At 45.5% G+C, this 12,175-nt stretch overlaps 1 protein-coding gene across 1 annotated transcript in view; it reads right to left on the reverse strand.

Annotated features, from left to right (window-relative positions):
* Window positions 1-12,175, reverse strand: part of kiaa1109 (KIAA1109 ortholog) — a 91,287-nt gene that overhangs the window by 25,353 nt on the left and 53,759 nt on the right. Inside the window, exons 47-59 of the mRNA XM_015376323.1 lie at window positions 10,328-10,886; window positions 8,878-9,076; window positions 8,513-8,770; window positions 8,331-8,424; window positions 7,432-7,482; window positions 5,498-5,704; window positions 4,611-4,843; window positions 4,286-4,530; window positions 4,092-4,197; window positions 2,481-2,578; window positions 1,879-2,067; window positions 1,636-1,804; window positions 1,349-1,560 (exon numbers count right to left, since the gene is read on the reverse strand). Of these exons, the coding sequence (XP_015231809.1) occupies window positions 1,349-1,560; window positions 1,636-1,804; window positions 1,879-2,067; window positions 2,481-2,578; window positions 4,092-4,197; window positions 4,286-4,530; window positions 4,611-4,843; window positions 5,498-5,704; window positions 7,432-7,482; window positions 8,331-8,424; window positions 8,513-8,770; window positions 8,878-9,076; window positions 10,328-10,886 (2,620 nt within the window). The remainder of the gene's footprint in view (window positions 1-1,348; window positions 1,561-1,635; window positions 1,805-1,878; window positions 2,068-2,480; window positions 2,579-4,091; window positions 4,198-4,285; window positions 4,531-4,610; window positions 4,844-5,497; window positions 5,705-7,431; window positions 7,483-8,330; window positions 8,425-8,512; window positions 8,771-8,877; window positions 9,077-10,327; window positions 10,887-12,175) is intronic.

The raw sequence follows: 12,175 nt of genomic DNA on the forward strand, positions 1-12,175 counted from the left end.
TGGCAAATCCTCCCTCTTCAAGTTGGCAATCCAACGACCAACCCGTCCGTGGAGGATCAGGAATACGAAAGGTGACATTACTCAGATGTGTCTATTAGCTCCCATTGATTTTGCTTGTAAAGCGGGGAGAATGGCGCTAGGCTTACCGCACCGTGACGTCACTGCCGGAAGATGGCAGGAGGGAGGTGTTAATATATTTGGGCAAAAATGGACGCTCCCTTGGAGCATGCTTTGGTGGCGGTTAGCGGACATGAACCATGTATGTAGGCCTTAGTCCTCAACGTGGCTGACCCAGGTTTGATCCAAGCTGTGTTCCTACCCCTCTCTTGTACCCCGTTTCCTGTCAGACTACTGTCCAAAAACAAGCCACTAGTGCCGTAAAAACTAAAAAAAATATTTAAAAAAAATATAGCTGTCCCAGACTCCTTCTGTGATCATGACAAAAAATTATCATTATCTTTTTTTACTGATTAACGCTAAATTCATTACATCATTATGAACATTAGTTTTAGGTATAAATAATGATCCACTGATTATTCCCTGCTGACCGAACTTTTCCTTTAAATAATGTATAAAAAAAAACATTGTTTCACTAAATATTAGCTGAATGCGTTGGATACTATGGGTAGTTTTTTCAGACTTCGTTTCTTGTGATGGAAACAGAAACTAAAATCCATGTTTTTAACCACAAGCTTAGTAACCCCCCCCCCATTAGCTGTTTTCAGTCATGAAATTAACAGCAACAAATCTGCATTTAACCACCATGTTCCACTGGAACCATCTGCATCATTTGATGTCGGTACGGGCAAACGTGTTCAAGGAGAAAAACTTTATATCCTCCCATTTGAAACGAGGCTGGTTTCGCGGCAAGCTACAAAACTTTGGAGGTACGTGACCTAGCGCTTAGGCTGCGAGCGTGGTCCACGCTCTGAGGCACGCAAAGCATGATTGAGTTACTTTTGGCGCCTTGCTCCCCGTTCGACGCAGCGACTATAAATTAAGCCTATGGTCCAGAGGACGATGGTCAGCACCAGAACGGACATCCAGAACCCATCCATCTGCATTTTGTCTGGGTTAAAAACCTAAACCAGATATTTCAGAACTTTTCTGTAATCCTCCAAATTTTGCTGGAATTCAGCTTTTTTTTCCCATTTCTAGAAAAAGTCGGAAAATCTCAATCAAATCAATAAATAATAATTCGGTAAAAACCTCATTAAATAAAGATACTAAAAACCACGATTGTTTGGAACTTATCGGGACGATGCTGATATCCCTATAAAGCGGCGGACGGCAGGCTGGGAAGCGTTTGTGTTGGGCAACGCCGGCCGGCCTGCTTCTGCTTTCTTACCTGCGATGCGTTGGTGATGGGCAGGCAGATTCCCAGGTCGTTGACGGTGAGCTGCAGGAAGAGGGTGCTGAAGGCCTGGGCTGACGTCTGCTGAATGCCGGGCAGCTTGTCCACCACCTCCCTGGTGGCCATGTGGATGTCCTTGTTGAGGGCCAGGCTCTGCTCCTTCCAGTTGTCGTATGCCGCCTTGTAGTTCAGCCAGAAGAGCACAGCTACAGGTGGGGAAGGGGGGAGTTAGGAGTGTGAAGGCTTTAACTTCCCTCAGACATCGGTAAACAGAAGCTAACCTCGGTCGAACGCCACCGGCTGCGCGAAAACGATGGGCCTGTTGAGCGTTATCAGCACAGCCTCCTTGTCCGACGAGCAGCTTATTTCCTCCTGCAGGGCGTTTCGCAGACCGATCCGGGTCCTGAAGTACGCCACCTGGTGGAAGTCTGACCCGGCTTCTTCGTACACCTGGAAGGACAGAGGAGGAATAAAAATGGCTGCCAATATGGCCTCGGAATCGAGACCGCCGTCACCTGCCTTACCTGATGCTTGACGATCTGTCCCAGGGCCAGGTTCAGGTCCACCTGGCATTTGCCGAAGAGCTTGAGGTAACTTCTGCTGCCCCCTGGCTGTGTCTTGCACTGGATCCTGTTGGACAGCTCCAGCTCGATCAGGCCCGTCTCGAAGCGCACTGCCCGCATCGACGGCGTAGTGGCCGTCATCTGGATTCCCTGAAAACAAGTCATTCTTCAGTGAGGCGGTGTTCTGCCAGACCAGCATACCCCCTCAGACCAACACACCCATAGTCAATACGCATGCGGAAGACGTCAGATAAGCATATGCTAGTCACGTTTATCCCTTTAGTCATGTACAAAAAAAAAAACTATTTAAGGTCAGACCACCATACCCTTGATAAAAACACAAAAGGTAAGTAATTAAATCGTTTTTTGTACATGACTATAGGGATACACGGCCATTGAGGTAGTTTGAAGTATATTTTTCCTATAAAACTAAAGAGATAAACGGGTATCAACTATGGCTTTGCTGGTCTGATGGGGTATGCGCATCTGACAGAACAGCAGCTGAGGTTCAGACCTCAGAGCTCCTCTCCCCCCGCCGCTCAGCGTGTCTGAACAGGACGTACCTTGAACATGAGGCTGAGTGAGTAAAGCAGAATCTTGGGCTTGTCGGCGTCCGTTGAGGTGTCGTGTTCGTTCCACAGCGGGATCGGCTGCTCGCCTCCTGCAGCGAAGACACACGGAGAGATGCTGAAGGCGCCGCTTCAGCCGAAAGACCAAACCGCCTCAGCGAGTTCAGACGATTACTATCAATACTGTGCTGGAGCCCAGAGGGACGGGTCCGGTTCTGTGAGGGGAACTGGGTCACTGCCGCAGCACAGTTATAGGAGTAAATCCTGTACCAGTGGCGGCTGGTCAATAGAGGGCGCTAGAGTGCTGTCACACCCACCTAATGATCCTGATTAAGACACATTTTTTTTAAATATAATAAATATATATTATAAGCCAAAACAAGGTGTTAGGCTACTCTATAAAGCTTTGAACTCAACGCTAATTCTGACGTTTTGAAGTGAAAAAGCTTCCTAGATGGGAAGCGAAACGTCTTCAAACTTGCAAACAAAGGCCAATGGATTGTTTAACTTTTTTGGAATGTGTGTGACTGGATTTCAAGAAACTTTAAGCCTCTCGGTATAAAATAAATATTTTGTTGGAGATGAGAAATCTGCTTCCGGGTATGTTGAAGTACCGGGTATGTTGAATGTACCAATAATTTGCCTCCAATAATTGAATTAAACGGTTGTAGTTTTTGGGAATATACAAGAACTATGCTCTAATTTGTAGTTACAGAGCGGTGGTTACCATATCTTCTTGGCATTCTTTTTCCTGTTTGGTATGATTACAATTGCTGATCTTGACCTGGCCGGCTTCCGAAGGACTGGAGCGGAGCAAAAAATAGCTCGTCTACGTATTTTGACAGTGACGGATGGAGAAAACGTATGTGGACGGTGACATGTGGAGGAGTAGAGGTGGATGTGGAAAAGCTCTCATTTCCACTACCCTCTGAAAACCGATCCGTGCCAAGTTCAGACCGAGCTTGGATCATTTTGCTGTGCCGAGCTCGGTTCTTTACGACCGTTTACACATCAGGCTAACATGGTTCCTCGCCTCCTAGTGGCGAACTACGGTTCTACTGCTCTCTAGAGGGACACAAGCAAACCTACATGGTGGCGCCCGTAACATTTCAGGAATTTTTATTTTAATTTTGTTTAGAACAGCTTACTAGACAATTTCATTTTTTAAAGTGCAGCCTTGATAAGGTAAGCAGCAGTTGTTGTTGAGCTGCTACTACTGCCTTTAAGGACATGAGGCGTTCTGTTCATGTTGTCTTTGTTATCTGAGAACTGAGCCAGAACTGAACCACGCCAAGCCCCACTGATGAACTAGTACCATGTTCCCGCGGTTCAGTTGTGTCTGGCAAGGTCTGGTTCAGTTCTGCGTACCATTTACACTCAGTTACCTTGGTTACCGTGCTCGGACCGATCTCAGCACGGTTTTAAATGGGTAGTGGAAATGAGGCTATTGATTAACACGACTCAATAAGTGAGGCACAGGACTTAATTTAGCGGGGAGGAGGATGTGGAATCTGGGGGTTAGAGTCTAAATCCTCCCTGCTTGTGGAGACAGGATGTAAACTTCTCTCTAGAATGTTTTAGAATAAAAGCCTTAAGTTCACCTACCTGAAACCTTCTGGATGACTTCATTCACTTCCTTCATGAAGACCTTCTGCAGAAACACCAGGTGGTTGAGCAGGTCTGTCGTCAGGTTGTGTTCGAAGGAGCCAATCTGTGCATCGGAAAGAAGAACCGACAGTTCAGAGGTTTCAGGAGGATCTTCAGAAGGAAGCGGCGCTGGGTCCAACTGCGTTTCTCACCTCGGCGACGCATCGCAGGTAGTTTCCCTGCAGGTAGTTCCCCTGCTTGGTGGGGAAGTCGTCCGGAGCCCAGCTCTGGTCCGAGTGGCTCTCGTGGTCCTCCATGATGTACTCCCCTGACATGGTGATGGGAGGCAAAGTGAGGCTGGCCGAGGGAGACATGGTGGACATGTCCACTGGGGACACTTTGGACTGGAAGCACAGCTTGTGGTTTGGCAGCTCGAAGGTGAAACTGGTTTGGGCTCCTGAAAGAAGAGGAGGAAAGGCATCAGGAGTCTGTGGTTGAACAGAGGCGAGACGTCGGGGTTTCTGGGGGCAGCTCCACCTGTCATCCCGTGGCTTTTCACTGGACCCATTTTGTACTCGGCCTTCAGCGAAGGCAACAGCGCCGCACCGATGGTGATGCCGTCCATGATGGCGCTGAATTTGAGCACGATGGGCTTCTTCTCCAGTCCCTCAGGAAGCTGCGGGAACTCGTTGGCCTCTACGGGGGTCTGGTTGATGCTGGAGGCTTTGTCTGAAGGTTGGGGAGTGGGTGTGTCCTCTCGGTGAGGTTGGCTGATATCAGAAAAGGTCAACATCAGAAAAACAAAACTTAGAGATGGAACAGTAAAGCCAGAGAAAATCATAGGGTGGGGCTTTAAACCCCATCTAAGACCAATGTTTTTTAAGGGGATCATTTCCACATAAAGCCAGGAATAAAGCAAAAGGTAGAAAAACTGGAGCAACATCAGGATTACAAACAGCAGAGGCTTCAGGCCTTACCTGGAAACAGGGTTCCTACACAGTCAGATCACATCACATCAGGTTATTTTAGAGTTGGTTAAATTAAATCATCCAGAGATTTAAGGTTAAAATTACGGATTTTAACAAAACATCACCTTATGATTAATGAAAGATTATTGGTTTATTCAATAAAAATTTGTTCTATCAGATCCACTGATAACGTTCGCTTAGAAATAACTTATTTTAGTGTTGTACTGCACCAGAGGGCGCCTTTAATCCTTAAGCAGAGCCTAACTGATATTCACGTCAACCCCGTACTACCAATGGGTAATCAGCAATCCAGTGAATAAATAGAGATCCGTGGGTCTGACGCTGTGAGGATCCATTTAGAAATCAGTTTCTGCTTTCTTCCAAAAGGGGAAAGCTGCGGCGGTCAATAAAATGGCAGCAAACTGCAAAGAAGAAGAAAACCAAGGGGAAACCTACGTGTTGGAGGGCTGGCGGATGAGGTCGGAGATCTGCTTGGAGAGCTGGTGGGAGCTGCGCACCATCATGCTGTGCAGGGTGGCCGGGTGCTGGGGGATGTTGATCATTATGGAGCCCACCTTGAAGACTGCTGCGTTGTTGGTCTTCAGGCCACGCTGGGCGCTGTACAGCGCCTGAGATTTGGCGATGGTGCATTTGACAACGGTTCTGAAACACAGGAGAGGACAGGTGAGGATAGAAAGGAAGCTTTGATCCTGAGGAGGCGTGGATACGAGGATGAAGGTGGGATGATGTGAAACATCATGCAGTCAGGACAGCGTTCAATGTGGCAGCGGCACTGTGGAAAGGATGAGTGATGAGATGGATCCAAAGACATAAAACGATCAGAATCACAGACTCTACAAAGATCATCCATCAGCACCTTTCATTCAGACAGCACTAGGGCTGAAACAATTAATCTGATTTATCGATTAATCCTTAACTGGAGCGACCCACTTATAGCAGGAATTACAATAGCAGCCATTCAAAATGGCCATTCGGCTGGGGTTTGATAGGGAAGGGGTGTGCATTTTTTTTTACTCTGACTCCACCCTTTCACTGAATTACAGGTTCTGACCAGGAGATGGTGCTTCTCTTTAGATATTAATGTCCATAAATCATGACAGAAAGAATATTTTAGTACAAAGATTGATGATTGAAGTCGTAGGGAAGCGGCCGTTCCAGTTGTTGCATTTCCGAATTCTCCCGAGTGGTGCCCGACTTTACAGGAGTGAATGTGATTTGTCGATTATCAAGGGGGCGGGATTGTTGTGGCGGAAGGTTCACAAGCAAGTTTGGCTGTAGCTGGTTTGTGGGAAGCATCTTGCTAACCAGTTAGCAACTTAGTGCTAGTAGGTTCCCAATGGGAAATTCCATTGGGACCAAGTAGCACTAAATTGGTGACTTAGAAACGACACTGTCAAGGAACGCTATGGACAGAGGAAACATGCAAGAGGAGGAGAGTTTAGTGTCGGAGGTCGTGGATGAGTCTCCTCCGTCATCCATTTTTTATTTAGAGGAGGAAAGCGGGGACGAAGATGTTGTGGAAGAGGACGCCAGGGCGGCAGAAGCTTGGTTTGGCGTAGAAGGCTTCCAGCCGTACATGTTTGAGCCCTTGCCTCGCAACGCTGCCAGTTCTGTTAGCTCTACGCCTGCTGAAGACACAGACGTCCATCCCCGTGAACACTGGGACGCAACTCAATGGGAAAGGACATTATTCTGATTTCAGCTGTTGCATATATTAGCTGCGACATATGAATCAAGATGCTATGACCGAAAAAATTTGATTGATAGATGACCGTTGATATACAATTGGCCGAATTTAGGTGTTCAGGCTGACGTAGAACTAACTGGTCTGCAGAAGATAATGGAAAGAAAACAACAGATTTTAAGACTGGATGTTTTTAAAACAGATATTTTCTCAATTCTGGGTCAGTCTGATAAAGAGTACATTTATATATATATGTTTAAGCCAGAATGATTTGACATTTAAATATGACTTCACTACAACTTTAAAAAAAGAATTGTAGAGGACCATCCAAGGACCAGTCAAGGAAGGTGGGGAAATGTTGAATGGCTGCTACTGTAAACCAAGATTGTAGAAAAATAAATATATATAAACATTTTGGATTTAAGATAAAAAAAAATCTGTTCTCCTCTGTCAATAATCCTCAATCCAGAAGTCCTCAAGTGAAAAAGTTTTAGTTCCAACTGGTTTTATTTCGTTAAAAAATCCTTTATAAGGAACCTTTGGCTATCAGATTATTGATTTATTAATTGAAAAAATAGTGAACAGATTAATTAATTTGAAAAAACAGTTGCAGCCCTAGACTGAACCCTGAGAAGTGAACCAATGAAGGATGCAGTCACGGCTCCACTGAGGCCGACACACATACAGAAACTCCTGCTTAGCCGTGCTGGTGGGAGACGTTGGAAAGTCCTCCAGTCTGTGCAGTTAGTGGGAGGAGGAAGCAGAGTGGAAGGAAGACAAGAGGAGAAGGTTATAGAGCTATGCAGATAGAAAAGCTGACTACGACTGATCAGATGGCAGATTTTAAACAACAGCAACAATAACCTTTAACCTTTCAGGAGAATCGTATCTGATAAACGGGTTAAAAACATGAGTGTGATATAAAACCTGAATTATACATTCAGACGCTTGGAGAGAAATCTGTGATAAATGCATTAAAATCCTGCATGTAAAATAAATTTGGCTTTTTCAAAGTTGATGTTTATTTTTATTCATTCGTTTCCAATCATATCATATTTTGGCTTTAAAGGATTGAAAAAAAAGTGAAACATTTTTCATTTCTTCATGTTTAGTAAATGATCAATTTAAATTAAATGTTAATTTCAAACTAATTTACCTTAAAGCAGATTTAAAACCATGATCAACTGGATATAATAAATACTAAAATAGGCATCGATACCGACGCCTGCTACTGATTTCATACCAGAGGTGAATTAATGAACCAAACACGGCAGCCATAAGCGCCACGCATCAGGCCTGACATCAGAATCGTTACAGGAAGGATCACAAACAGAAATCCTCACCAGCTGTTCTGCCTGATGATGCAACCAGGGCAAAAATAGAGCTGCAGTTTCTAGAATGCTGTTTGATTTTGATAAAAACTAAAGTAACTGGATCGACGTCGTTCATCTGATGTCCAATCAGTTAATTAGACGATATCAGCCCGGGGCATCTCTAAGGTATAATCACACCTATTAACCCTCCTTAACTACACTTTATTAACAGTTAAAGTGATGACAGCAGCTTGGAGGCGGGTCTACGTACTGGATGTCGGGCGTTATCCCCTCCAGCAGGACGATGTTTACTCCTCCGATGTGAGCCGAAGCACACGTCTCTGTCATCTTCTGGTGAAGGATGTCTGCGCAGACAGCACAAAAAGACATGGCATCAAACCTCCTGTCCCCCAGGGGGCGCTCTGCGTGCCAGCGAGGCATCAGTAACCCCACCCTTCATCTTCTCCTTCAGGGTGAAGGAGCCGTGGATCTTCTTCAGCTCCGCCTCCATGGTCAGCCCGCCGATGTCGGCCTCCAGATGCGTGCGGTTCACCATGCCGATGCCGAACACAATCAGCGTGACGTGCTGAGGCTCGGTGCTCACTAGGCTGCGCCGCCGCCCGCCGGCCGGCTTGTTGGGCGTGGCGGGCTCCTGCTGCTCGTTTTCATAGATAACTTTACACAGCGGCTCGGAGGGACGCCGGCCACCTTCTGCAGGACATGATGCAAGAAAAACAAAACAACGATTATAGATTTGTAAAGATCAGCATCTAACACGGCTTGAAGCTGTGGCCTGGCAGGGGGGGGCGGGTTTCCACCTGATTGGCAGTTCTCTGGGGAGCTCTTCTCCAGAATGCCGGTGGGATCAGAGATGAGGGAGTAGAAGTTGAGCAGCTTGTACATGTTCTGCCAGCACTCTGCCGACGGCTCGCTCTGCTCCGACACTGTGATGGAGTCCGAGTCGTCCATCTGGATGGGCATGTGGTCGGCCACGTCTCGAGAGCCCTTCCTGGACACCTGCAGCAGAAACAAACTCATTCCTCAGCTGATTATGGGGAGAACTTTGTTACAATATTAGGGAATGCGATGGCCGCATGTGCAACAACACAGCAAATAGCCAGCTAATTCTTTCATTTAAAGTTGAAGGGAATCGGCCGTTCCAACCGTTCCATTTCAGAATTCTCCCGAGTGGTCCCCGACTTTACACGAGTGAATAAAGTGAATGTGATTGGTAGTTTATCAAGGGGGCGGGATTGTTGTGGCGGAAGGATCGCATCTTGCTAATATATAATATAATACTTGCAAACAACATTAGAGATTTCTTTATAAAATGCTGAGTTAATTTTGTTATTTTGATATCATGTTGCTTTTTTTTTTTTTTACCTTATCCAGTTGAACTGGAATTAGATTTTATATATAAAAATTATTAAACACATACAAAGACAAAATATTGATATTGTGAAGACCAAGGAAATAAACACCGGAATGTAAAATATTTTAGGTATACTAGCTTTCATTTTTATTTCGCTTTTACTTTGAAAGGCTTCCAATAAACTTCTGGTTCTGACAGTGAATTTCTGCAAACTCTCTTGGGGTTTGAGAATTATTCATAATGTTTACGTAACAGTTCCATCTCTATTTTTATAGTTTTTTTTTTAAATCTTTTTGTTGATGTCATTTCACAGATTTTTTTTTTTCTTTACTTTTTTTAGGGGAAGTAGGAAGCTTAATTTTCTAAGCTTTCTTTCACAGATTTCAGCCTCTACACCTCTGGATGGTCTGTGCCCTGAGCAATAGATGCTACCTTTAACGTCACGCTGTGCAGCCTCCTTTCTATTGGTCGACCAGCTGACCAATGGAAAAGAAGCTCCGCCCAGCTGAGTAGAGGGTTGGATCGATAAACTGCAATCTAAAAACCATGTAATTGGTCTTCAAAAACAGTGAAAACAAATATAGATAAACATAAAATAAAATCTGAATAAAACTATCAGAAAAATAAAATCTAGAAGAAAAAAGAAAAAACATATAATCTTACAACAGCAAACTGTGGAAATACTGGCTGAAATTTAGCATGTGCATTAAAAGTACTGAAAATATTTTCAAAGTTCTATTTTTTCCCACTTTTAAAATTTACTTCAAGATAAAAAAATCTTTTTTACTTTAAATATTATTGGAACTCATTTCTCTCCATACACCTACGGCGTACAGCAGCTTCGGTTTCTGGGGAGAAGATGATGATAAAACTTCAGGCGGCTGTGATGTTTCTACCTTAGAGGTGCGGCGCTCTGAGCGACCGAGGGAGCTCCGCCCCCTTGGCTCCCGCCTCCCCAGCGTGTCCATGCCTGACGGAGGTCCGTTAGGCGGCGCCCCACTTCCTCCGCCCGCTCTCCTTCCTTTCAGCGTTTGGGTCCCGCCGCGGCCCGCTCCGTTCAGGCTGCCCCGGGAGCTCCGGCTGAAGTCCGAGGACAGGATGTGTCGGTACGGCCGGGCCTTAAAGGTCGGCGTCGGGGAGGTGGAGCCGGCGGTGTAGCGGCTCAGCTTGATGTCGGTCTGCGTGGCTTTGATGTCGTCGATCATGGTGCTGAACTGGTGGATGAGGCGGACCAGCGCCATGTCCACGCGCTGGCTGATGGCCTGGCAGGCGGTGGTGAAGTCGCAGTGGAAGGTGTTATAGTGGCGGCGGTTGAGGTCGTGGAAGGAGAGTGGAGCCGCCGTGGGGCCCTGAGGGCAGCTTGTGGACTTCTCCATCACCACGGCGTTCACACTGAAGGTCTCGATCAACAGAGCGGGCTTGAACTCCAGGGGGGGGAGGTTGACCGTGCCCTGTCTGAACACAGAACCACAGAGGTAAAACTTTAGAACCGGTTCTTGAGTCCAGAGGTGGAGAAACACCGTGAATTCATTTCTGTTCACATCAGCAACATCGGTTTGGGTTAAAGATTCTTTTAAACAACTTTATTTTGGTTTCTCAATTCACAAAAACATGAGCACGGACTCGTATTCTCACCAAGTCCGTTCTTGAGTAGAACACAGGAAAGTCTCGACTCAGGGAGAACGCATAATTAATCTGGGTTGATTTGAACAGAAGCGTACTGATGACATCACCACATTCAAAGCAACATTTCACCTCCTGTTATTCGTAGTCTCTAGATAATAATAAATTATGAATTTTTCATTTAATGGGGGAATAATGATTAACAGTCAGATAAACACAAATCAGAGGCTACGTTCACACCGCAGGCTGAAGTCACACAAATCCGTTTTTTTTGCCCACATGGCGACCTGAATCTGATCTTATCATGACAGTCTGAACAATATGGATCTGATTTTTTCCAGTGCGACCCAGAACACTTGGCTCGGTTGTGCTGAATCCGATATGCATCTGATCTTTTTAATTGCGACCTGTGTCTAAACGGCCAGGTCGCATTTATCATTAATACCCGACAAAGGTCACTATTCTGTGTCTTGTGATGCAGAAGCGGACAAAAAAAAAAAAACAACCGCGTCGGATGATAAAGCGGAGAACAGTATCTATGTTTAACCATCTTGAAAAGATTGTATTTTTAAAGTTGGGAAAGATCACGAGATGCATATTTACTTCCGTGTACACAGAGCACGCATGCTTGTGACGTCATTTCGTCCTCTACTGCGCATGCGGGACAATTAAGCTGTATGAATGCAGTTTACACAGGAGATCACATACAAGTGACATATATTTGGAAACGTGAAAGGCAACACAAAAAAAAAAAAAACGGATTTTACAAAAAAAAAATCGTAATTGAGCATTGAGGCTTTTAGTGTTAACATAGTTAAAATTAACATTTTGCCAAATAAAACAAAAAACTCGCCGTCATAGCCAGCAGTACTTCAAACAAGGCTATGCAGAGAGACTTGCTAACGTTAGCCCTGGCTGCTGCAGACTTGCTAACTTCAGCTCTGGCTGCTGCAGACTTGCTAACGTCAGCCCTGGCTGCTGCAGACTTGCTAACGTCAGCCCTGGCTGCTGCAGACAGGCTAACGTTAGCCCTGGCTGCTGCAGACTTGCTAACGTTAGCCCTGGCTGCTGCAGACTTGCTAACGTCAGCCCTGGCTGCTGCAGACTTGCTAACGTTAGCC

Source organism: Cyprinodon variegatus, unplaced genomic scaffold (genome assembly GCF_000732505.1).
Source record: "Cyprinodon variegatus isolate N-32 unplaced genomic scaffold, C_variegatus-1.0 Scaffold133, whole genome shotgun sequence".
Lineage (NCBI taxonomy): Eukaryota > Metazoa > Chordata > Actinopteri > Cyprinodontiformes > Cyprinodontidae > Cyprinodon > Cyprinodon variegatus.